The sequence below is a fragment of the Toxorhynchites rutilus genome, chromosome 1, assembly GCF_029784135.1.
Source record: "Toxorhynchites rutilus septentrionalis strain SRP chromosome 1, ASM2978413v1, whole genome shotgun sequence".
Classification (NCBI taxonomy): domain Eukaryota; kingdom Metazoa; phylum Arthropoda; class Insecta; order Diptera; family Culicidae; genus Toxorhynchites; species Toxorhynchites rutilus.
Genome location: NC_073744.1, coordinates 18,218,282 through 18,245,654, shown reverse-complemented (window position 1 = coordinate 18,245,654; position 27,373 = coordinate 18,218,282). Strand labels below are relative to the sequence as shown.

Below are 27,373 nucleotides of genomic sequence, written 5' to 3'. Positions count from 1 at the left end.
TGTTCAATGTGAAACACGGAAGACTGCACTGGACCAAATCACTCCACAGACGGTCCAAATCACCCCGCATAAAATTTTAATGTCCAAAAATCATCTCTTTTATTCTATGATATATTTGGTAATTTGAAACTTTATATAATGATTAAACATTATTGATTGAGAGAAAGTCGTCAGTGTACAATGTGACATTTTTTATTTAGACCGTATAGATTTGGAGATATTAGGCGATTTGCTTAGGGGGTTCAAATTCCCCCCATTTCCCCTACTGGTCACAGGAGTTGGACGAAGTTGTTGGACATCTTGCAAGGCAATTCATTTCGGATGCGTATGCGCAAAAATAATAGCCACAAGAGAACACGTCAGAATGAGATAAAACGAAACAAATATTTTTAAATATATTTTTATTACAGTATAATAAATACTGGTTATATTCCAAATTCACATTATAAATATATTACAATAATTATTATTATATTTTGTTGTATTATATTCCCATTCACGTCTTCTATCCGCTGTCTCTAATTCTTGTTTTTTTCCTTCTTACCTCCTCGATTCTTGTCCATTCCCGCTAGCAATGCATTTGCTTTGTTTAGTTCCAAAACAAAATCTCTTTTAGTCTCATTTTATCTTCGCATTTTCACCTTTACGATCAAATATTCAACGTTCTCCGTAAGATGTCACTGTGTGTATGTATTTTTTTCTCCCTCTCTCTTTTGTTTGTGTCTCTAAAATTTCGCATTTTGGTTGATGTTTCTAGGTTTTGTGTCTTTGATTCACTGTCACTTATAGTTAAATGTTAGCTCATTCTTCCGACGCGATTTTAGCGGTATTTTCTGTCTTGATTTATTATCGTTTTTTCTTCTCTCTCTTTCTCTTCAGTTTGCTTGTTGTTGTTTTTATTCTTGTGATAACAATCCCACAGTGTTAATATGTGATTTTTCGTTTCTGTCCAGCTTTTTGTTTCTTAGTGAGTTTGTGGTTATGTTTACCGATCTTGTTTTATCTTTTTTGGCCTTCTTGAACTAAATAGCTATTTACCTGGAAAGTTCTAACTTCTCAACGACTTGTGTGCGCGATTGAAGTGTTGTAGTCGTATTTTTTTTCGTATAGGGTCATTTCATGATGGTGTATTTTTAGCGAACCCAATAGCGTTTACCAATTTTCGTTTGCATTCCTAAATGGTTTTAGTATTTAGTTTTCTCAGCATAGGCGTTAGCTGTCATACACATAAAAGGCATTGAAGTTATCGTTTCAAACTGTTCGTCGGCTGGTTTACGCAAAATTTCGTTCCTTCGATTTTTATTTTTTAGGGGGAAAATTTTCTTGTTTTGTCGATGCGGGTTGTGGTAGAAGTTGAGTTTACAGATGTTGGTCCCAAAACGATATTTTTTCTGCGTATAACAAAACCAGTTTTATCGACGGTAAAATAGATTTGGTGTAAAATAAATTTAGTTTTTTTTTGTTTCTCATAACATTTCAGTCTTTTGTTCTGGTAAGCAATTTTGACTCTTTTGCGTGTTCATTTCTATGTTTTAGTTTCCGGTTTAAGACTGAACTGAACGGGGTTACACTTAAGTTTTGTTCTGGTTAAAACTTCGACCTGACTATTGTTTGATTTTGCTGATGGTAAGTTGTTGTAATTTTGTTGCGGATGCGCAGCGGAGTGTTCCCTCTGACCAGCAGGGTTGCCAGCTTTGCTAGTATTTGCGGAAAATCTATCCAACACCTGTGTTTCGATACTAATCTAAATCGTAAAAATAACTGAACTCCATATTGTATTGTACTTGTGATATGAAATTAATATTGCTTAACAGCGTAAGAAATACGATCCTAGAGATAAACCTTAAATTTAACCATTGGCTTCATTCGTATATTACTAGTAGCTTAGCTAGAGTTAAAAAAACAACGAATTTATTTGCTTGCTACTGTTCCCGACACTTCAAACGATATATCAATTCTGTACAACAACAAAGAATAGAAAACCTTCCGTACCTGCTTAGCACATTGTTTATTTTTTCTATCATTCTGCTCTGTGGTGAATTTCGTCCAGATTCCGATACAAACTAAAATCATATACGACTAATTTACGATCTATGAGGCTTCTATAACCGATTAGCTTAAGAATTTCCCCTCGTTTTACTTAGAACATAAACTGGCACAAATTTGGGCCTTTGTCGACACTACCCTCTCGTCACACCTCGTCGCGTTTATCGCCCTAGTCTTCAGAAAGAATAAAACATCCCTCAACATCTTTCCGATCTCTCGCGATACCAAAAGAGCCTCTCATATCGAACAGACACAAAACAAAAAAATGAAGAAAATTCTAAAAGCCTATGAAATTACGTATTCTCGATACTGTGTGTGTGTTGTGCTGTCAACGAGGAAGGAAGCTCCGCTGTACGCATCTTGCAGGCGGCAACATCGTCAAATCAAATATTAAAAATGCTGGACTGTTATTTTCGGAGTGAAATCAGGATTTGTTTCGGTTGTTATCTGATTTGCTATTGCGCTCGTTCACTGTTTTCATTTGTATTTGTTTGTTTTTATATCTTCTCATTACCAATTTTCATCGAAAGCCTGCTTTAATCCGCATTTTGAACTATTTACTTGAATTGTATTTTTGTTTGTTTTCTTTTGTTTTTCTCTGTCTATTGTAAGTAGTGTTTTTTTTTTGGTTGTTTATATAGTCAATTTTTTGCTGTTTACATTGCTGCTGCTGATTTAAGATATTTGAATTTTTTCTTCGCTTCTCTGCTATTGCGGTATATAATTGTAATTATTAATGCTGATTTTGCTGATTAAGTTGTGTGAAGAAAATCATAAATTTGTGTGATACCAATGTTTTGTTTTCTTATCTGCTGATTCATCATTTCAACTGCTGCTTTGTAGAAGAATGAATTCAAACCGATTGCTAGGCGGATGCTGTATGTACAAATTGATGCTTGCTTCTGACAGTTTGTAAATTTGAGTGGAAAGGGGGCTAGAAGATTGGTTGTGTCGAAAATTGAGAACAAAACTTGGGACTCAAAACAACAACAAACATAACTTATCGAACATGCGTTAGCTAACTCATATGTACAAGTAAAGAGATGTAATAATGAAAAACCAAGGAGTTAACAGTTTGTATGTTTGAAGCGATTTTTATTACTGTCTTGTTGCTTACTATTCATTCTTATTTTACTCATTTTCTGCTGATAAATCCTATTATTCTTCTTCACTTTGATCATTTTATTTATTTCTAGGTTTTTTTGCATAGCTTACAATATTTTACATTTATATTTTTCATTCCTACGTTACTGATAACTTATATGCCTTTTTTGTTCAGCTTGTTCTTTTTTTAAAAAAAGTAACACTTCTATGCTTCTTTCTTTTCTGCGTTTTGAACGCCTTTCTCGAATTCATCCGTTCAAGTTTGCGTGTGTGTTTTTTTCCCTTTTTACAATCGTGTGTGTGTTGGTTTTCCGGCTCCTGCTTTGTGACCTGGTTAAGTATAAAATGCGTTCATTTTTTTCTAACTTTATATCGTCGATTCGCTCGCAAGAATATTGATTTTCATTTCATTTTTGCTTCCACTAACTTAAAGCGGTTAAGACGCGGCGGCGCAGATTATGCCCGGTAAAATATAAAACTCTTAATAATAAATTATCCGCTAATGATCGGCTAACAGGCTCTGCTTCGTGTTAACTTCGGCTATGACGAACGTAGAAAAAAAAATGAATGTATTTCTTAAAGCTAGTAAATGAGCATCGGCAATGTGGCCTGTCACTCGCGCGCTGTCGAAACAGAAAAAAACGAACAGAAAAAAAACATTCAAATACACGGCGGCCTTACAGTCCGATTGCGGGTCTCCTAAGCACACATAACTAAATAACTAAATAAACATATCGCAAAGGAAAAAAATATAACTGCGATTGTCTTTTATAAATCATTAGTAATGCTTTTGTAATAAACTGGTAAAATAAAGAAGGCGTTAAAAATGGAAAAAAATAGACAAAAACGATTTAAAGACATAAAAATGAACTGACATCTGGTTGGTTAGAGGTAATATAAAAAAACATTTCAAAATATATTAGCTTACTAAGAATATATACCAACGTAACAATCAATGAAATTAATCAATATTCTTTTTCCGCTTTCCTGATTTCTTCCGTTCCGTTTCATCGGCTTTTTTGCTCTATTTATATATGTATCTTGTTTTTTTGTTGTTGTTTCGGATAAGTCGTTAAATGTTTTGTATTTTTGGAATGACTTTACCTTTACTCAGTTTGAAAAATTAAAATTAAACTGAAAACGTCCAAAACGATAAAGTTTGAACAACCGAAAACCGGTTCCGTATGGGCGCGTTACCAGTGCTGCCAGTTTCGACAGTCTGGAACGCAAGTAATCAAATGTTTCACTATAACAGAAATAAGATGCTTGGTTCTTCTTCGCACTCGTGTTGTTGTTGTTGTTGTTCCACAACGACGAGAAAAGAGTTAGCACTGTTTCCGTTTGATTATGAAAGAACTGAACTGAAGATTTATCACTGATTGAGCCGCGTGTATGCAGAAGAGTGCTTCTGGCACAGTTGCCGGTTTCATTCGAAACAGAATCCATTGTTTCGGTGTGTGTGTGTGTGTGTGTTAGCTTGTGGATGCATGTGTTTTTGTGTGCTTGAGTGTTAAAATGGGAATGTGATGTTGATTGACGATCAATTCGTCCCTGATTGTTTTTTTTTAGTAAATGCCTAGCTTTGGAATGCTACTGTGTGTGTGTATTGACAAACCAAACCACACCGCGAAATAGGAATTCTGCTTGGAACGAAATTGACTCATGACACATTGACACTTTGCACGAACGGGCTCAATTGTCGCTGTTTGTTTATCTGCTTTTGTTGTTGTGGTTGTTGTTGTTGCTGCTGTTAAGAATTATCCTGTGAGAAAAATGCTTTGTATCTGTTGTATCTCTGTAAGTATAAGAAACTTATACTCGTTCGTGGCTGCTGTATGGTAGTTACTGTTGTTTTAATCTATGGGTTGTCTGCATATCCGTGATTGCTGTGTGTGTATGCTTGTTGTGAACTGAAAACCGTGTTGCTGTTCCGTATAGTGGCTATTTTGCTGCGGTGAAGCTTCGTTTCCATTCGCTTCACACTCTGTTGAAACTTTTTGCTTTGTGGGTGGCTATTGTTTTGATTGGTTGGAGTACTAACTGATAAGTATACTGAATGGAAGAGTCCGAAAAAATTATTGTTTGCTATTTGTTTTAGCGATTTTATTCGGGATTCTAGTACCTCGCAATCTGCCAAAGCGGTACCAGCGCCTGTGATGGTCAAGTCATTAATCTTATGCCTTCTGTGATCTTTGTTGGTATAGGTTATCAAATGGTTCATTCCTTTTTTCTTTCTTTCAGAAGGTGATGTGTGATTATTAGTTCTGAATCTGTTGTAATGTTTTTGTCTTTTTAACATATTATTTCATGATTTTCTTTTTGGACCACAAAGTTTACTAATCCATATGTGTTTCATTTGATGATTTGTTTTTTTTTTTAAATTTTCGGTTGTATATAATTTTGATACTTCTAAATAGTTCTCTGTTTTTTTTTTGCGAAATTCCACTCTCAAACCCTAATGCGCGATTAGTATGGTTGTTCTCCGTGATGATGGTTTTTATCCATTTGTTTCTATTCTCCGAGTTGTATCGAATTTTGATTATAAAAAAATACCTAAATATATACCAGTTCATTTTGTTTTAGCTTCCTAAAAATTAAAATTAGTTATTCTTAATTTTCTTCCGTCTCGCTTGTGTTTGTTTTTAGTATAACCTATATCACATTTAGACATTTCATGAAAAAATATAAAGTTTTATATATATCCTTAATGTTTTTTTTCGCCTCACTTTGCTTCACCTCAATGTATATATGTAAATTTGGACAGAAAATACATACATATCATTTTGTTCTTATTGTGTTGGATGTATATAAGATTCCTTTCTTATTGTTTTAACTTACTCCCGATGATGATTAATGACTATGTTCACACATCAATATTTTTTTTTCTTGGTTTGCGGTTTTTAAAGGGAAAATGGTAAACACGACTTACTTTGCTGCTTTGCCTTTTTTTTTGTTTCAAGAAAAAGAAACTAACAATAATATATACAAAAAAGCTTCTCATTTCCTAGCATCAAAACAATAGAATTTCCGTGTATGTATGTGTTGTTTGTTTATCTCCTTATATTCAAAGCACCATTTTGTTTACACCTTATCATAGTTTTCCAAAAGGAAAACGTGCGAAAGTTTCCCTTCGCCGTTTTATCTTATTTACTTTTTTAACCTCAACTCGTTCATCGAACGATCAACAAAACAAACATTTTACTAAGCCTTATCGTGTTTTTGTTTAATTGTTTTTTTCTATTTGGCAGCAAATTAAACTCAAACCCAAGGCAAATGAACGCAGTCAATCGCGTTTATGTGTGTGTGTGCGGCCAATCCACACGAATCACGCGAATTTATTAATTTACCAACTCAATCACACTACGATTATTGTTATATAAATACTCGAAAATTTTGATTCCAATTCGATGAACACAAATTTCCAACCGTGTCTGTTGCTGTCAGTCTCTTCTGTTGCTATCATTCTTTTATCTTTTTTTTCCAAATTTGGACACGGTGGAAAATTTTCCGATCACATTTCGTTTAGTTTTTTGTATTGCCAATTTTTGTTTTGAACCGAACCCAATTTCGAAACAATTTAAACACGAAACAGGAAATAATAGGCTATGATGGGAACGCTATGGTTGCACCTTTGAGTTATTTACACACACACTTTTGTCGTTTTACAATTCCACAATTATGTCGGCAAATCAAAATCGAAACACTAGGCAATAGTCACGGTAGGATTGATTTTTGTCGTGTGGTTCGTTGGGGGCAGATTTACTCTGCTGTTTGCGTTAATATGTGTGTGTTGTAAGTGTTTTTGTGTGTGTGTGGGTGGAAGTGTGTTCATGAAACCTTTGTTTCCATTTTGCGTTCCCAAAATGACGTGTGTCTCTCCCTTGTGAAAAGCTGTTTTGCTGTTTCTTTTTTGCCTTCGAAAGGATTGATCAAAAATATCAATAGTTTTGTTTGTTTCGCTTAGTCGTTATCTTCGGTCAGCTGTTTTAGACTTTAAAATCAACGGTTTCATTCCTATACCTATAAAAATAGTTACTCGCTTTATGAGGCGCGATACGCTTTTTCTTCTTCTAATTTTGATAGTTTACCTTTTTTTTTGTTGGACATTGAAAACAGTTCAGTGTTTGGTTTTGTTTTTGCCTAATAATAAATTTATAAACACTCACACGCACAGTGCTATTTGTGGTGTGTTGTATTTCAATAGAGTTGCAATATCTAGATCCACGAACGATTTTTTTTCTTTTGTTCAACAACCATGTACAATGTGTGTGTGTGTGGGGGGTCTTTTGTGTTTGTGATTTTGTAATTCTTTTATTTCTTCCGCGGATTCGAAAAATTAAACGTTAGATCCCGAAATATGGCGATGGCGGCGGCGCAATTAGTGTTATAATTTAGTGTTTTTTTTGCATATATTTTCTTACTAATAGTTTCCACAAAAATGGCTGTACAAGATAACTTTCAGTGGTATTTTTCGCTTAATTTCATCTTTATGAGTTATATATAAGGCATTTTGCATTACACCACGTTCCCTTACGCGTATAAGGGTGTGTCTCAGTGTGAGTGTGTGATTCACTATAACGTGTTTTCTTTTTCATTCTTTTGGGCCATGTGATTCTCGTTTGTGTTTCTCTTTCGGTTGATTTAGAAATTGATCCAAAAATGGGAGATGAGTGAACGAAATCATTGTTTTGTTTTCAAATTCTATCGATTTGGAGTTTATCCGGATGAAAACATGTTTAGTTTCCTAACTTATTTTTTTTTTGTTTATATGAGTGTGTATGTGTGTGAGTGTTGTTTCTGGCACATTCATGGTGGTAAAATTTGTTAATTAGTCTACCAAAGATTTTTGTGTTCAAATACAATGGTTCAAGCAAGGGTAGATGTATTTATACTTCCGGTTTTGCCTAAGTCATCTCTTTGATTGAGAGTGAGAAGAACGATTCGTTTTTTTCCAAGAAGGCAAGCAGAAAACCAGGAAAATTAAATGAATAAAATAAACTACAAAACGAAAGGAATGGACCCAAACTAAAGCCGTATTTAGACGTTGTAATTTACTCGGTTGCGAGTAAACGTCAGTCGATCCGAAGAATTACGAACGCACCCATACCACGAAATTTTACATTTGAATTGCATGTATGAAGGTACTTACAGTCGAGCTACTTCAAAGTTTTTCGTTTTTAAACGAGCGAGTAGCTCCATACATATAAATCAAACGTCAAATTTCGTGGTATGGGTGCGCTCGTAATTCTTCGGATCGATTGTCGTTTACTCGCAACCGAGTAACTTACAACGTCTAAATCCGGCTTAAGGGTAATTCTGGATACGAGTAAACTACAATAATTCAACATAAAGACCAAAGTATTCCAACTGACGACCTACTCGAATGCCAACTTCAGCTCAACAACGTTCGTGAAGAAGAATCCTCTTTTTAAAAAGTTCCAGAAGAACAGTCCAATCAAAAAATCTCGAGAAATTAGCCAGCTTCTAGAAAAATACGAAAGCTTTGAAACTTTGCTGCTACCTAGGTGCGGGAAATAAAGCTGACATAAAAAATATATATCTATATACGATACCTTAAATATTTGTTTCACTCAATTTGCACCGTAATTTATCCATTTCTTGTACACTTAACATAACAGTGTCGGAAGACGCAAAGTTCCTAAACGCAAGGTCTACCGGAAGAAGGGACGTTTGAAGAAAACGATGATTGTCAAAGGCCGAGCCGAAGACAAGAGAATAATTCTCATTGTTCCGATGTGAGAACAGAGAGTTCAGATTTTTAGTGGACTTTCCCCATAGATGTAACAATGATGAACGACAAGGACTATTGAGTCTAGGATTCAATCTGATCTGGCACCACTTAAGGAAAATGAGAGTCCTGAGAGGAAATTAAGCGGGAGAGAATTTGAATCCCTAGGTTGGATGATGCATTGCATCGAGTTGAGAGACCAGTCTGTGTACTTTTTTTGGAGTGAAAGCTGCTTGTCTGATGGAAGCAAACAAATTAATAAATGGCTTCTAAGTTTCGTTTTTCTGGTCATGACACTAGGGATGAGAAAAGTCTTCATGAATATAAGGCGAGCTGTAGTAGATTGGCGAAAACAGGGCGTTTTTATTTGGGGGGTTTCGTTAATATCTTTTTCCATCGATGAGTGATCGCTTCTGTATCACAAAACCTCGTCCTAGAGCGTCAATTGAAAATGCTAAAGAGTTCATTGCGCGTGAAATCGAGAAAAAACTAAAATATAATGCTCCCAAGCTTGAAAAAAGAGATACAATGAAATGTACGAACATAATCCGGGATATCTCCAAAAAGTTTGGGTATATAGGCCGGAGCGTGTGGAAGAAATTATGGTGAACTGTCAGAAGCGGCTGAACTTTGCCATCCGACATCCATTTGAAACGGAAATCTTTTGGATTCGAGTCATATTTTCTGACAAATTCTGGCGTAGTGGTAACATCCATACCTCTCACGCAGAGATCACGAATTCAATTCTCACTCCCGACATTCTTCCAAAAATGGAAGTAAGAGTGACCAACCTGCCGAAAAGTGTTGAATAGTACAGAAAAATAGTAGCAAAAAATTCAAAGTTTGTCCAGAAAGTGTTAAACGACAAACGACCAAGTTCGACAATGAATGTTCTTTCGAGGATCTCAGCAGAAGTGGGCGAAAACCCGGACCAAGTAATCCCGAATTGGACCGAAAAGTTGTAAATTATATTCAGAAGAACAGGTCTGCATCTATTCGTGATCTGACCAGTGTTGGGATGATTCAGCGGATTAAACAGAGACATGGTCTAAAGACCCAACCAGTACATTCTCATGGATGACGAAACATACGTCAAATAAAATTCCAGATCGCTGCCAGGACCTTAATTTTATACCAAAACGATTGGAGAGAGTGTACCATTTGCGAATACGATTGTTGCGATGGAAAAATTCGCTCAAAAAGTGCTCGTATGGCAAGCCATTTGCACGTGTGGCATGCGATCGTCAACTTTTCTTTCACAAAAGGGACTATAAATGCTCAAATTTATGTGGAAAAATGCTTGAAGAAGAGATTGTTTTTACTTTAAAGAAAGCACGAGGTTCCTTCTCTATTCTGGCCGGATTGGCATCGGCACATTATGACAAAAGGAGCAAAAACAAAGGAGAAATAAGAAAAAGTGAGGTAGATATGACAGTTGATCAAGCCAACACGCAAGTAGTTCGCAAGTAGTAGGAAACTACTGCGGTAGCCTATACTCAACCGAGTGGAAACACCAGGGTCTAGCGGCAGTAATCGAGGAATGCCTGAGACTCGGCAAAGTCGGGAGATCAACCCTCTGTTAATGTCAAGGTCCAGCGTTAGCTTAACCCAGGAAGGATAGCTGACTGGAGGTACCATCCTGAATACGATCATGACGAGGGTCAAATAGCTCGACAGCTTCGTGTAGGACAAACCCTACTGATCACAAGCCGATCAAGTCTAGAATGTCGAGCCTAAGATCCCTCATAGTATGTGCTATAAAGGAGCATGACGGACTCGTCGAAAGGACAAAAGCCTCCGAAAAAAGCACTCGCTGACGCGTTGCAGAACGCCAAAAACTCCTCGAAACCGTTCGGACAATGGATTCACCAACTGAAGAAGAGCTGCTCAAAAAACTTTAGAAGACTCTAGAGGACGAGGAGAAACAGAGGGAGAAGAAAGAATAAGAAGAAAAAGGAGGATAAGAAATAAATGGAAAAGAGGCAGGAGCCAAAAGACAAGAAGTCTAGTCCTCGGCAGGCGAGAAGCTAAGGAGATGCAGTCATCGTGGGAGCTAAGGGTGGCTTGTACAGGATGTTAGGCAGCTATTTCCAGGGCCGCGTTCTAGTCTACGAGACGAGCATAGGGCAGGTGCCAATGAAGATAACGGCCGGAGTACCACAAGGTTCTATTCTGGGTCCAACGCTCTGGAACGTTATGTACAACGGAGTGCTGACGTTGAAGCTTCCCAAAGGCGTGGAGATCGTGGGATTCGCGGACGATGTCGCGCTCACAGTGACAGGCGAAACGCTCGAAGAGGTGAATACGCTAGCAACCGAGTCCATCGTCGTAGTAGAAAACTGGATGCATGTAGCGAAACTGTGGATTGCTGATAACAAAACGGAAGTGCTGTTGGTAAGTAACCGTACAGCAGGCGGAAATCACAGTCGGTCAACAAGTGGATCCTGCAGTATCAAAAGACGTCTTCTAGCTACTGTATCCTCGTCTATACTGGGTACGGAGCACCAGCCTGGTCTACGGCTCTCGAAATCCATCGGAATCGCAGGAAACTGGACCAAATGTTTCGGCTCATGGCCGGCGTTCATCTCTGGACATGGCTGCTTCAGGTAATACCTCCATAAGTTTGGGCATGCAAGGTCACTACTCCTGGCTGGAGTGTGGAGATGTGGAGAAAACACCGGAACACGTCGTATTCGTGTGTCCCAGATTCATCGAAAGGCGCGAGGTGCTGCTTGCCCTTTATGCTGGGAACATCGCGGAGGAAATATGTCGAGGGTACCTCGAACGTGGTGAACAGTGCAATCGTACACATAATGTCCGAGCTACAGCGGAGGTGGAGGGCCGACCAGCGTGCTGATAGCATCTGAGTGATTAAGAGGAATATCTGCGAGGACTGCTCTAACGGATGGTACCTCACGAGAACAGCTGTGACGGGGTGCGCGTTATATTGGAAGGCACCACCTAATCGGCGCTCCGCTGAGAAGAAAAATCCTGCAAGAGTGACTGTGACGGGTTGCGCGTCAAGTTGGAGGGCTAATCCTTATAGGTACTCGTCTCGAGTACAACAAAAGACAGACTGACAACGTCTGATCGTGGAATGAAAGGCGTATCACTGCGAGGGTAATTTCGACGGAGTGAGCGCCAAGGAGTACGTCTTTAAACCGGTGCATACCACACGAGAATAGCTGTGACGGAGTGCGCGTCATGATGGAGGGTATTATATAATCGGCGCTTCGTTGGAAAGATAAATTCCGCGAGGGCTGTGACGGGTTGCGCGACATGTTGGAGGGCAATTCCTAAACGGTACACGTCTCGACTGGTAAATGGAAGCTTGATGGAGTAAATGGAACGGGTAAATGGAAGCTTGTGCAATGCATAAGCGTAGCTGAGAACGGAACGTGAATGAGATAAATAGAGGCCATCAAAACGGTATAAAAAACGGGAATGAGGCTACGAGTAGAGGGTATGGAGGGTAGTGGGTGAGAGCCCCATTCGACGTCTGGGTTAACCTTCCCCAGATAAGGCTGGTAGAGCGTCTTTAAAAAAAGGGTGGCGTGTCATACGCTTACCACTTTTAAAAGATTCGAGAGAACCCAGGTCTCAATGAATTGGAGAGTGTGATGAAGTCCAGGCGCACCCAAAATGGCGTAACGCTGTTCGAACCCAGAAATCGGAAGCTGAGCATTCAAGGACCTTTTTCGAAAAGATCCTCCTCGGTGGAGGAACAAATTTTAGGGCCTTATCCTCTGAAACAGCAATAGAATAATAGAATCTTAGTCTGTTCACCAGGATCCGACAGATTAGGCAGAAGTTGGAGGTAAAAAACATCGTGGCCAAAGTTGCTGAAGCCAGAGAGCATAAACGGGTCGTTTCAGAATCATTCCTCCTGTTCTCAGCTACTAGAGAAGTGTTTCAGGTGTTTGAACTTGGGCCAGATAGTGCAGGACTGTTAAATAGCACTTTGACGGCGACTGCCAGGAGCAACCGAGGTGCACACTATGCAAAATAGAGGGCGGTAACGACCACACGTCGGGAGACTTCAACTGCCCCGTGTACAAACAGGCAAAGGCAAGCCAACAGTGATGGAGGTACCGCAAATTAATCTTAACAGTTGCGACACCGCACAGCAACTGTTGTAGCAGCCAACGACAGAAACAAACTGTGATGTCGCAATGATTGTGGAGTGACGGATACAGCGAGAATGGTCGTCATTCAAGTTATGGGCCAATATCCCATTCAAGAGTTGATCTCATGGTCGCACGAGGGTTTCATGATCATAAAAATCAACGGAATTTTCATATGCAGTGGCTACGCACCTCCCAGAAGGGTACCACTAATACCTTCAACAGAGATGGTCGTGATTCCATCATCGACATCTGCAGTTCGTCGTTAATGACTAATATGCGCTGAAGGGTATGTGAAGGGTACAATACCATTGGCCAACGAAATTCCGTGGCAATAAAAAAAAGGGCGAGAAGCCTCGACAAGGACCTTTTCGCCGGAGCACTACGCGTGGATAGCGGCCTCTTAAATATGAACGCAGACGAACTGACAGAAACGCTAGCGAAAGTATGTGATACAACAATGCAAAGAAAACGGGAACTCAGGTACAAGCGAGTCACTTGGCGTGCTTCGGACCAACTGCCTCAGCGCCAGAAGATGCTTCCAACGGGCAAGCAACGACACCAGAGAAGAGCACACAATTTAGAGTGAATATGTCCGCTCCTGAACAGGCGTCTAGACGAGTGGTAATTTCAGTATAGAAGAAAGGTACAAAATTGTTGCCCAAACCTGGTAGGAAGTTTCTGGAGAGAATCATCCTCAACTGGCTGACGGAATGCATGGTGGGAACTCATGGACTGTCTAATAGCAGTTCGGATTTCGGAAAGTGAAAACTACAGTAGAAGCGTAGAGGAAACCGATTCTGCGTAGTGTTAACGATTGACGTCAAGAGCGCCTTCAATAGTGCAAGCTAGCATTGGAGGAAACACGTTTTTTCGTGTGCTGAAGGTTGAAATGAACAAAAAAATCACCTTTTTCAAAAGCTTTCAAATGCATACATGGGAGTAGACATTTCTTTCTCTCAGACTGAACGTCAGCTTGGGAAAAAAGCCCAAACGATGTTAACGGGGATCGAGCCAAGGCCGGCTGGAATGCAAGGCTGTTTTTATACGACGATATCCACGTAGCCACTGATGCTGTTGCATAAATGCGTGATAATATTTCACCTCATTATGAAATGAAATTGGGAAGTGTTTTCTAAGAGTAAAAAGGAGAGCATAAACATGAATCTATGTCTTTTTCGGTCTGGGCAGTGCATGTGGCAAAGTATGCGAAAAGCTTTAATCTGTTCTTATTTGCAATGTGTCTCCTGTTTCGCTCACTCATATTGCTCTCATATTGCTATAGCATATATATTATACAAATGCTATACCAGTACTTGAGTGTAGCACATTTTCTGTTATTTTTAAGCTCATTTAATGTAATAAATCGGGATACCAAAACATGTACTAAAAATTAATTTTGGGTGCTTAGCGTTGAGACTGGTGAAGTGCTTGAGCACCACCGTCACGATCCAATGATATCACGACAATACCCCCACAATACCCGGAAATATAAATAGCATCAACCTTGCACGGTTGCTATTCCCTAAAGGAACACAAAAAACATGCTCGAAAAAGTTATGATGAAAGGTTGTATCAAACGTTGCAGTTTGCGTGTGTTTGTGTGTGCGGGATTTCATTTGTTTGTCTTGTTTATGGTTATTTTGTTTGCTTCTTCAACGATAATGATCCTATTTCTTTACTTGTATGTTTTGTTTTATTGTTTCAGGCAGCCATCTTAGATTTGTAAGTTTGTTTGTTTGTTGTTATTGTTGTTGTTCATTTCACTTTTGCTGTTGTTGCAGACAGATACATTGAAATTTATTTTTACTCCACCGAGGAAAATTCTACAAAAACAAACTCGTCGACTCGCGACAATCTTCTTGTTGTTGTGTTGTTCTATTTGTTCCTTACTATGTATGTTATGTTCTCAAAAACGTAATAACTCTCTAAGCTCTCTCTCGCCTGCTCGCTCGTTTCTCCTAAAAACCACTCACTGTAAAAAAATATGTTCAACATGAATAATTACCGGTTAAATGCATGCATTCTCCTTACAACTCTTGACCCTCTCTCTCTGTCTCACTATTCCCTTTTTTGTTTACTATCTCTATCGTGTGTGGTTTACTTCGAGTTCGATTTGCTCAATCTAACCCTGTCAATAATCAAACATTGAAAAACGAACGGAAAACCCGAACCGAGCTGTTTTAACTTATACCCTAGATAATAATAATATTTGCTCTTTTTCATTTTGTTTGTTTCTGTTTCTGTTTCTCGGTTGTATGTGTGCATATGTGAGGATGTGTGTGCACGTGTTTGTCTGTTGGTGAGTATATGCATAGAAAAGTTTTCTGAAACGGAATGAAGACCAATCGTGTGCCTTTCATCCAAGCGTTGGGCCCCGAATTCGAGAATCATTCCATGCGATAAATCTTTCTTTCTTTTGCTTACTTTTTCATATACTTGGTTCTCTTTCTCTTGCAGCAACATATCTTTGTTTTATTTTTGTTTTCTGTTAGTTTTCTTTGCTTGACTGCATGCTTTGTTGTCTATTGTTAAAAGAACTGGAATTACTGTAGTACGAAATTTGTATTTTACCGTTTTACTGTATCGTTTGTGTGTTTGTTTTTTTTTTTGTTAATTAAATTGAAGTCCTTATTGTTAAATTTTCCACATTTTGTTTTTTTTAATAGCTATTGTTAATCGAGGGGTCCCCCGGGAACGGTTTGATGCCACCCGTAATGGGGGATCACTCGATTATGTTGCTCAGCAGCGTGATTATTCTATTGTAGGAGTGTGTTTGTGTAAATGTGTTTTCATTTTCTTATTTGTTCGGGGGAATTGTAAAGGAACTTGGGGGGAAAACGAGGTTTTACATTTCGCTTTTGTTTTCAGCTTCTTATGGTAATAATTATTACTGCTTTAGAAAAATGTAACAGATAGAGTTAAAACATTTGTGTGTGTGTGTGTGTATTTGTTTGATAAAAGTGTGAATGTATGTGTGGGTAGTGCAGTTCAAAACAGGTGAATCAGACGTGCGACTCATCCATCTCTAACCAGGCTATTGTAGTTTTGACAAAAACTTTGTGTGTGTGTGTGTTGGTGAGTTTCTGTTGGTTGTGGCGGTTCAATTATATATTTGTAGTAGTAGTAGAATTTTATCTCGATTTAGCTATTGCAGTGAAAGTTTGTTTCAATCGTTATGGTAGCAGCAATAATCATTTCAATCTGGTTTTGTTTTTCTTGTGTGTAATTGTGAGATATCCGTTGCTATTGTTTTGTTTACTATTGTTTGCATATGTTTGGTTTTGATAGCTATTGTTTAATTACTATAGCACACCGGAGAGCGTATTATAGTAACAATCGACTGTCGGCTTAGATTTGTTTAAGGGGGGGTTGAAGTTTGTTTCGTACGACTTCGTACGTCATTTTGCTTGAGTGAGTGTGTGTGTCCAATTCGTTCTCACGCAGTGTCACTGATGTTGGTGTCAACTCTGCGTATATTGATATATGTATGTGTTCTGATGTTCTGATTTCGTTTTTGCATTAATCCGAAATGTATCCTGTTGGCCGAAAATAAGATTGCAATCCAAATTTCTTGGTTCATTACAAAAGAAAAACTGTAGAAGCAGTATTTTGTTGTTCAACAAAAAAGAAACCTTTTCAACAAGAGATGTTGCTGTTATTGTTGTTCTCGTACATCGATGGTATTGGTTCTTCCATTGTGTCCTTCCTGTCGGTATGTTTTATTTTTCCTTCTCCTCGTGAAATCTAACTCAAAAGTTGTTATTAGGATGATCGCTTTTGATATGTTGCAATAGGAAAATAGTACCAAAAAATGTAGAGACAATGATTCATTTCCTATTCGACCGTTGGTTTCTCTATCCTCACTACAAATATTAGGATACAGTGGCTAAAGAAATATTTGATTTAAAAAAAGATTGCACTAGCTATGGTAGGATTTCGGTTCACTTCCGAACTGTATTGATTTTGATTCTCATTTCTAATAATGCGTAAATAAGAAAAAAGGGGAGTGAATTATTCACGTTTCATTTGGATCTCGATTGTTTGGGCGGGGAAAACGTTAAAGTGCGTTGTTCTCTGATAGGGTCATCTCTTCTCTCAAGAACCGAACTTTGCTGGTATTTTAGTTTAAGGTTGTAATCAATCTTATGTCTCTCCAATAAGGTTCTCCTGTTTTTTTTGTTATGTTACGTTAGAAACACATACCCAAATTATCTTCTTGTTGTTAGGGTTGGCGTTTGATCGCCTTCACAGAAGATGCTGGAATTTCACCTTTCATTACCTTTTTACCGAAAATACGATTTTGCGCGTGTTATCTCAATGCGTCTCTTCTTAACTGCCACGTTTTGTAAGTTTCTTCTTTTGATTTTGTTACTTATACAAAAACTGCTCTAATAATTTTCTCGTTTTCTTACAATTTCATTTTGTAATAAGACTTGCTCTTACCTCACTTAAGTTTTCCTTTTGTTGTTCTTTTTTTTGTAAATATAGAATTAAATAATTTTCCCTATATATTTTAATTTATTTTTACCTTTCTTCATGTGTTTTCTCGTTTTCTTTTAATATAAATAACGAATATGTTACGGTTTATATCGTTCTAATTGCACTTTTTTATTATTTTTTAATATTAAATTACTTTTTTTCCTAACAAAAACAAATCGGTGTCCCGCTTTCCGGTGTTTTGCTTTGTGAGACAAAAAAGTTACTTCCGGGAACAGCTCTCGTCGTCCTCGTCGCGTCGCGTTGAGAGCAGCGAATCGAAAATTGCAGAAACGGAAACGTAAAAATGGCTTCAAAATCGAAATGAAAAAATGGTGTAGTCCAACACCATTTGTAGGTTTGCATAATATTGAGTGTGTGTGTGGTTAAAGCGTGATCTCGCGCGCTTCGAAACAGAAAAAAATATACCTTCTTGCACTGGATTGCACTATTGCTGTGAACCGAAAGTGTTATTTTTCTCGACCAAAAGTAGTTTTTTCTATCTCTCTCTCTCTCGCTCTTGATTTCTCTTGAAGATTTTCTACACTCTAAAATCATCTCTTCCTCTAAACGTTCAGCAAATTGAGAAACATTTTGCTCTCTCGCTCCTTCCCTCTTTTTTTTTGTTTTGTTTTGTTTGATGTTCTTTTTGTTGTTGTCATTTTAGAGAAAATATACATCAAAATTTTGGATTATCAATCACAGACAGTGTATAAATATACTTTTCAATAATTAATTATAATATATTATGTATAATTTTACTTTCATATAAATTTTTTCTCCATCGGTTCTTTGTTTTTCGCTTATCTTCTGTCTTTTGATCTCTACTATTTTTTTTTGTTTTTGCTTGAAGTGACATGAATTTTAATTAAAATGGTTCTTCAATCGTTAATTTTTTCATCTCCCCGAAAGTTGCGAAAAAGTTTCTTTCAACAGAACGATATCTATGTTTCGAGAATGTCGTGGAGGTGGAGAAGGGGGAGAGGAGGGTGGTGGGTCAAAATGAAAAGTATTCGCCTCTAGCTGTGCGCAGGATGATGATCAAGTTACGAGTGGTTGTTTTGGGTAGGGTTGAGGGGGAAGTGGTCGATAATATTATTTCCGTGTTTTTGTTTTTTTTTGTTATCATTTTTCTGCTTCTTTTGAGGTATACGCGACGTGAAGACACACACATATATAATATATTTTCTTCTTCAGCTGATTTCGGTTGTGTTTTCTGTTTTAAATTACTAGATTTTCCATGTTTGGTTTTGTTCTGTTTTCGAGCGATGCGCTCTTGCGAAAACCATTTTTTACCGGGGAGTTGCATCTTAATGCGTAGACGGGAGGCGGAAGGGCGTTTTTTTGTTGTTGTTGTTGTTGTTGGTGTGGTTTACTCGTTCCGCTCTGCGATTTCCGCTGATAGTTATAATATAAATTGTGAGGATTAATGATAATGAGATGCGAAACATTTAACTTCTGTTTTTTTTTATATTCTTCACGCACGCTTCAGCTTCTTGTTCTGTGTGATTTACTTTTTACCTTCTTTATTCCTGTAACCTTAGTTAAAACACCGAGTTTATTTTGGTTGATATTTTGTTTTTCCCTTAATTTTGATATTTTTCACGTAGTACACAAATACTTTTTGGTGGATTTATTTTTGTTTGATTTTCGTTAAAGATAAAAACGTCGAAACATAGAGTATTTTAATTTTACGTTTTCTGTGCTTTAAAATGCTTTATAAATTTTGTTTTCGCTTTTTTTTCTAGATCATCTCTCAAAGATAAACATAAATATACTTACGATTTTTTTTATATTGGTTTTCTTCGCGATATATCGATAGATCTTGTATTTTGTTTTTTTTTATTATTCTGGATAGAATTTCGAACACCAAATATGACTTTCATAAATTGATACACTTTTTTGCTTAAATCTGAATATTTTTTTTCCTCTTAATTTCGATTTCTTTTTTTTTAGCCACGACATGAATTTTTGTTTACAAAATGTGCAGAATGTATTCTTCTTTTTTCTTTGTTTTGACGTCCAAACAAGTTCTCCTTCTCTTCAATTTAGTTGCCGTTAAATATACATTTACTCAAAAAAGTTTCCATTTGTCAAATGTGATTTGTTTTCTTCTTGCGAGATTGTTGTGGAGTAAAGTTTGTAATGGTACGGGAAAATGGTTGCGAAGGAGGGAAAATCCGAGGCCAGGTGAAGTTAATGAAATTATGAGGGTGGAAATTATTATTTTTTCCCTTCACATCAATCTGTGTGTTGTATGCGAGTATCGAGGGTTTGGATAATTGCGTGTTTGATCGATTCGTTTTTTTTTTGCGCTTCCATGCAGCGTTCGTTGGTTAGCACCCTCAGACCAGGTCTTCCAGCGTTTTTTTCCTGCTCGTGAACTCGCCCACCTTAATTCGCAGTCATTACGACAGAACGGTGATGGCGTTGGTAACTGAGGATTGTTTTAAATTGAGTTGCGGCGAGCGGTTTGGCAGCGCGGTTCGGCGGTAATACGAATCCGCGGTGTGTTCGAAGTGCGATAATTACTCACCGTTCAGAAACCATTGCAACAAATTCGAGCGACTTCAGCTGCGAAGAAATTTAACCCACCGTGAAAAGGTACGGAAAAGGGGCTCCAATTAATCCCATCAATCGATTGTCCGTACCCGAAAAAAGCACAATTTTATATGACTGCTGATATGACAAACGCATAACAATTTGGCCTCCCATCGGCAGTCAGTTTAACGGTTTATATGTACCGTAACTCCACCTAGCTCTGTACACTTTCGTGCTTCTTAGACTAAATACACCGCTTGGTTGTGCATATTTATACTGTTGGAAAGTTAGATTGTTCTTTTGTCTTTGTTACCACCCGATGATTCACTGAAAAAAATTAAGTTGTGCAGAAAAAAAATATTTTTAAAAAATCTGGCAATGTCATATTTTTGATTCTGCTAGCATCGCCGGTAAGACGCAACGAATTCATTCTTGTCACCAATTTAACGAAAAAAGTGTTGTAGATCCGAAATTTATCCGCGATCAGTAAGTTTTTAGTGTTTTGTATCTGACTGTGACTTATTTGGAGTGTTTAAAATGAGAAAGCTCTCAGCAAAACAGAATTTATAATGCGCAGAATTAGGCAACATAAGCATTTTGTTTATGTTCCTTACTCTGCGCAGGATGAAACAAGGATGACTCCGGGAAAGAAAAATTTGCGTTATTCCCGTCAACAGCTTGTTCAGGCCATGGAGATGACAAGAAAAGATATTTCAAAACGCTGAGCAGCAAAATTTCAAGGAATTCCGGAAAGTACTGCACAACTCCGTGCACAACTGAAATTGAAGGGTAACGTGAAACGCTCTGGAAAGCACTCAGTTTTGCGGAACAAAGCATCGTCCAGTGGATAACCGCGGCATTCTTAGCCGGATCTCCGATTGATACGAAACATTTGAAGATCCGTGGCATATTTTCTGCGAACCATTAAAAGAATTGGTGACTGGACTTTGGTTGGTTTGGAAGAATTCCTCAAAACAGCTCAATTAAAATTTTCTGGATGCGACTTGACAGTAACAGATAAATCGTGAAGCAACATCAAATCAGGACGATTCCGAAGCATACTATGGGCAGACTTGTATAAAGACACGATCGTTGACACAATGTCTGCAACATTCGACATATTTTGTCACTTACGTTTTTGAATATGAGCTCATTCGATATTCTTGTCAAAAATGTCATATGACAAACGACATTTCTATTTCAAAATTCATTTGACTGTACAATCATAGAGACGAAAGTCGTGTTAAGGCGGAAGTAAAAGAGCACAAACGGAATCAGAACCGGAAACGGAAGGGCAAGCGGAAACGAAAACGAACAAAGAAACGGAAGCGGAAACAGAAGTGGAAACGGAAACGAAAATAAACAATGAAAAGGAAAAGGAAGCGACAACAGAAACGGAAACGGTTCCTGTTTCGTTGTTCGTTTCTGTTTCCGTTCCCGCTTCCTTTTCTATTTCTTTGTTCATACCAATTCATACCAATATTGGTTATGTTATTTGACAATAAATATGAAAAAATGACCTTGACAGCCAAATTTACATTCTATGGGAGCGCGGAATAATACAATTTAAGTGTGTAGAATCAGACTCACATCATATGTTTTCAAAAATTATTTTTTAAAAGTTTTCTAAAGCTTTAAGCACGATCAGGCGCAAGAAACAATTATAAATGAAATAATCAAATGGCAAATTTGTGGTGCAACGCGCATTTGAAATACTCAATGTCAGCATCCAGCTCTAACCACGCGTCTTTCTTTTCCTTTTTTTTCCTTTGTATAACCAGATAAGCGGATAATCAAATTTGTAGCGCAGAGAGCGCATATGAAATCAATGGAAAGTAAAGGAGGAAATCCCAAAGATATATATTATTTATTAGGCAACGTAAAAATTTCGATGGCGGTTAGTCAGACGTTTCCCGCTTGAATCTTTTTCGTAGGAAACATATTTTAATAAGACCCAAGCGAGTGTTAGGCAAATAAAATAGAACGCTAAGCGATAGTGTGCTAGGCGAAGGATGAGGGCCATAAATATGCTGAGGACAGCCCATAGGAAAAAATGATAAGAAAAAAATATTTTTTTATCTGACCCAAGGCGAGAGCGCCGTATGGGCCAGAGGCCGAGAAGCAATAGGAATATACGCTTAGGTCGGACCAATTTGGAGCCGTCTGATTCTGAAGTGTTTTTGCGACTACGTTAGTCGGGATTTGCTTGAACTAGGGTCTTGGCCCATAAGATTCCATAAATCCAGGGAAATAGTTTTTCCCTGATTTTCACTGCTAATGATGTAATTTCAAGATTGCACATTTTGTGATATGGTGCACATATTTTGGTTACAGAATGGTTTAAACTATGAAAATTCTTGTCTGCACAGAATATGGTGGAGTTACGGTACTTCACTTACAACACCGTCGAAAGGTTTTGAAAGCATCACTGCATTAAAAAAAAAAAATTAAAATTAGCCACAGTTTGGCACGCATTGAGATTATTCAAAAGCATAAAATTGTCATCAATTCTCGCGTATCTTTTGAAAAGGTCCTAAGTAACAAATGTAAACAAATCGAGTTAATGGATGCACACCATTAGTCCTCAATCATCGAACGCATTGTGAAAACAACCGCTCAAGTATCTATCCTCTTCACCTTTTTATCACCGATACAAAATATGTCCAATGTACAGATTCTAATTTTAAGCACTCAACTGTTACTTCGGACGCCACTTTCCTCTAACGTTCGATACGTCCGAAGTAACAAAGCAATCAAAACAACACGAAGTCGCACTTCGGACATTTTGAGTTTTTGTTATTTTCGAATGTAGGTACCGTTTTTAGTGTTTTTAGTTCTTCGAATGATAACAATAAAGATCTGCTTTCAGCACAAAGTGCAAGTGTTTGGATCGTTGTTCAGTAGTTATTTTCAAATTTTCATCGTGCAACGTAATTTGTCCAATGTACAAAGCTGTCAGTCAAAACGTCCAATGTAACTTTTTTCGCTCGGAGGCTTCAATTTCAAACTAAAATCACATTACAACAGTTTCGATTGGTTTTCCAGAGTTATTATTGGCTGATAGTGGTAAAAGTAGTAATAAAGATCGATTCCTTTTGAAACAATTAACGAAACAATGTTCCGGTCTTTAACGTCGTTTTTCTCGAGTTGATGTGAATGTTACATAGGACCTTTTCAAAAGTTACGCGAGAATTCCACTAATTTGGGAACACTTTCCAGAGGAAAAACAGAACCATTGCAATGCGGCAGGACTTGATCATCCACGCATTTTTATCCGAACCCTTAAACTCGCTGATGTTTGGGGAAGAACTTGATGTTTTGACTCGCACTCTCTCTCTTTCTTTTTTCTGTTTGTGTGTGTAAAACCATACAAAATTCTCCGGCTCAGCGCGAGTTGCGTTTCTTCTGTGTTCTCGAAAATCATCATCACTCGGTATATTATAAAGATCAGACTTTTCTGATTGACTTCTTTTTTCTTTCTTCTCTCTCCACTTGTTTTTTCAAGTGTCGAAGTCCGCCGCGGGGAACAACGGGATGTCGGGCAGTCCAAAATATTTGCGATTTTCCAGTTTAGATTTTTCTCCGTAGCTTCAGAGTTTCGGGCGCGGTATGTTTGTTCGTGTTGGAAAAGGGGAAGGGTGGAGCGGGGGTGGGTTTTTTGTTGTTCTGGGTGTTTTACAAGAGCCTATATGTCGATTGTCAAAAAACTTCCGTTTTCATTATCATTACCGTAAAAACGTCATTCTCTCTTCCGTTTGCATCAATATGTTTTTGTTTGTTTAAGTTTTTTTTTCGCGATTTTCATTCTTCTAAACCATCATCTGTATATATTTTGATTCTCCGTTTGCTTGCTTTAAAAGAGTAGTGGATAAAAATCGTTAACACTTGCCCATGCGTATTATCAAGTTTTTTTTAGCTACAATAATAATATTTGAACTACAATTCATCTCTCTATCCGCCTCCTTCTCCTCTACTACCGCGATTGTGTGTGTGTGTATGGGAGAGAGGAGGGAGGTTCCTAGCCTAGAAACGTATGTGAACGCCACAGCAGCAGCGCTTCCAGTGGCAGTCACTTCTATGAGCTGTCATCGATCGGCAGTTTCGATACGAGCCGGTGCGATAGAAGCTGGTGCTGCTGCTGCTGCTGGTCACTTAGTGGGTCGTCCTTACCGAGTTGACCCTCGGAGGGACCTGCGCCGTTGTGTTGATCTTCCATCGGTGTCCTTTTCTGATGATGCGCCACGGACATCGATGTGAGGTCCTCACGTAGCTTGATCAGGTTCTCGACAGCTAGGTTTCCTTTCGCCAGCAGCTCTGCTCGATGGCTCTCGAGCATCATGTTTTCGGTGGAGGTATTTAGATGTCGCTGCTGCTGCTGCTGCTGTTGATGGAGATGGAGCTGTTGCTTTTGCTGCTGCTGCTGCTGCTGCTGTTGATGATGCTGGTGTTGCTGCTGTTGGTGGTGATGATCGTTAAAGCTGATGGACCCGAGTCCTACTGGCAGGGAAGGGGGTTTACTACTGCCGGTCGACGAAGTGGATGACGCACTAGGGCTGGCCCGTTCCCGTTTGATATTCTCCTGCAGGAAGTTGAGCGGACTGGTTGCACTTCGCTTGGTGCCAACCTTGGCAAGAAGGGCTGCAGACGGATCGTCCAGGCCACCGGACGACGTCCGAAGGTTGTTGGTTTTCATCAGCTGATCGAATAGCGCTCCGTGTGGCATATCGCCCGGTTTCTTGTCCAGACTATGCCGGATGATGTCATCCAGCAGCGAACCGTTCGTACTCGTTCCGTCGTATATACTTTCGGCCAGCTCGCGAGCTGATTTCGGTGCACCCAAGCCTCCACTACTGCTGCCACTGCCACTGCCACTACCCATCGCAGACACCTTGCCCCCCTGCTGCTGATCCTGAAACCTTTGCATCATTGGTGAAGCGAAAATGGCATCCCCTGGTGAGCCCGTACTCGAGCCTGCTCCAGCCCCCGCGACTGATTGTCGGGCGAAATCCATCGGTAACCCGGAAAAGCTTGCCGCTGGATGTGGCCATAGGAATGGTGATGTATACGGCAGCTGCGAAGCCATCGTAGGATCAAACATTGGCATTTTGAGACCACCGTTTGGCGATGTTCCCGGATACTGATTCTTCAGCTGCTGTGCCTTGGATCCCGGTCCCAAGCCAACGTTTTTACTCTTGTCCATGTTCCTCATCACCGAGCTTCCCCCGCCGAGATCTGACTTCAGTCCGTCCAATCCGGGCTGGGGTTTTGGCTCTCGCTTCCGAGGCCTCATAAGATGCCGTTCCTTGACTTTGTACTCGAGGGTGGAATGTGGTACGCCGTAATAGCTTCCGGCTCGATGAACCGACATCTCACCCCGCTGAACTGCCTTCACCGCTTCCACTAAACTGTCACGATCGTAGTTCCTGTATTTGCCACGCTTTGGTCTCGTGCCTTTCCCTCCGGTGCCAGTGTTAGCTAGCTGGGCAGCAGTTAACTGCGTGATGTTTGGATTGCTGCCGAAGCGAGATATGTCCGTTCCGCCCAGGTTCTTGATGACCGAGATGGTCGGCCGTTTGTTGTAGTGCTCCATCGACTCCATCTGCTGCTTGAGCAGATCGGACTGGTGATGCTGTTGGAAGTTTTTGCTGATACTGCGCGCGATCACATCGTTGATGGATAGCACTGACTTGCCCCCGAGTATATTCGGCGGTGATTGGGAGTTGCTTCGTGGCCGAATGCCGATCGGAGACGAAATGACGGACAGGTGATTTGGCGGCTGTACGGGTGCCTGCTGCTGCTGCTGGGGACTAGCTGTATGTACTGGCCGGGAGCTACTAACGTTGGCACTTGGGCCGGGACCGCCCAGGCCTAGACTGCTGAGATCACGAACGCTTGGGGCACCCGTAGGCGGTGAGGGAGTTGAAAGATTGTGATGATCACCGTTTTTACTAGCCGCCAGCAGAGCTGCGGCCGTCGGTGGTATCGGGGCACTGCCAGGGACTGGCTTGTAGGACGGAATTTTCAGAATAACCTGGGAGTCGTCACTTCCGCCGTCGTTCAGGTCCATCGAGGAGGTTGTCTCCGGGGTACCGGATGCCGTTCGTGGCTTGTTCTGCTGCTGCTGCGCTTGTAGATATGGTAAAAGGCGCGGATCGAAGGGTTGGCCGTTGTTGAGGTTCGGAGTACTGGTACTGGGCCTTGGCTCGCTGCCGGTAGCTTTCTTGATCTGCTCGGCAATCAATTCCTGCTGCTGTATGACCTTTTTCAGCAAGTCAGGCAAAGCAGCCAGAGCCGCTTGAGCGTTTGCAGCTTCTTCGGGGCTTTTGGTCTGCGCAGCACTGCTGGTCAAACCCGGAATCCCCCCGGCGAGAAGCAGACTCTGCAATTGGAGCAACAGGTTCGGATCGATTAAACTACTCGCCGCTGCTGCCAGTGGAGATGATTGTGGTGGGGCTGTCATTTGAGGCGTTTGTGTTTGCGACTGTATGGGCTTCAACAGTGGAGGCTCCGGCGTCGGCTGTTGTTGAGGTGGAGTGGATGCGGCCGATGTTGACTCGTGCTTAGGGGTGCTACTGGTGCCACTATACATTCGCAGGTATGCCTCGGCAATAGCCTGCTGGTTCAGTTTCATCTGGTAGCTGTCTTCTTTCCCATCGTCTTCGATCGAATCCTTATCGTCGTCATCGTCAACCAGTGCCGCCAGGGACATGTTGTGCATCAGTTCCCGCTTGTGCTCCATGGCCAGCTTGTACACCTTGTTGCGCAGGGTGGACCTCGGTATCCCATACTGGACCGCAGCTCGCCGCGTGCCTAGCTTTCCTTTCAGAATATCCTGCAGGGCACTCTGAAGTTCGTCTTCGGTGTAAGTGCGCCTTCCGCTGATCGGGGAGAGACGTGGCTTCGCCCTGAAACAGAGGAATAGAAAGAAAATACGAATGAAAAATAATTTTCAAAAGTTTTATTTAGCATCATTTTATTTAGCTTCACCCGTTTGTATGTACGTTTGTAACTTTGTCTGTAGCGTTATGCCACATTAATAGAAATTTAACCCCTTTGACCGGTTGATCTGAAATTAGGAACCCATATTTATCTCTGCTGTCATTATAAAACTGCGTATTCCATGATCCTGAAAATCGAAAATGGAATTTTCAGTACTGAGGAACCCACACCGCAAATGAGTTTTCTTATACAAAGTAAAGTTTTGTAAAAAAAATCGGATTCTTGAACATTATTCGGAATGTGAAAAGGATGGCCGCTGATACAGTGTTGGCAGTGTGCAGTATCGCATAGATCGTGTTTATTTTTGAGAAAGTTTCCATTGTCACCTTCA

At 39.7% G+C, this 27,373-nt stretch overlaps 1 protein-coding gene across 10 annotated transcripts in view; it reads right to left on the bottom strand.

The window, feature by feature from the left end:
- Positions 1-384: 384 nt before the first annotated feature.
- LOC129779585 (mushroom body large-type Kenyon cell-specific protein 1) overlaps positions 385-27,373 on the bottom strand; it is a 407,471-nt gene continuing 380,482 nt past the window's right edge. For 9 of the 10 annotated variants that reach the window (XM_055787163.1, XM_055787181.1, XM_055787186.1 and 6 more), the window contains one exon: positions 385-26,948. In XM_055787163.1, the coding sequence (XP_055643138.1) occupies positions 24,119-26,948 (2,830 nt within the window). In that variant the 3' untranslated portion in view covers positions 385-24,118. The remainder of the gene's footprint in view (positions 26,949-27,373) is intronic. The other variant, XR_008743714.1, reaches the window with a different exon arrangement.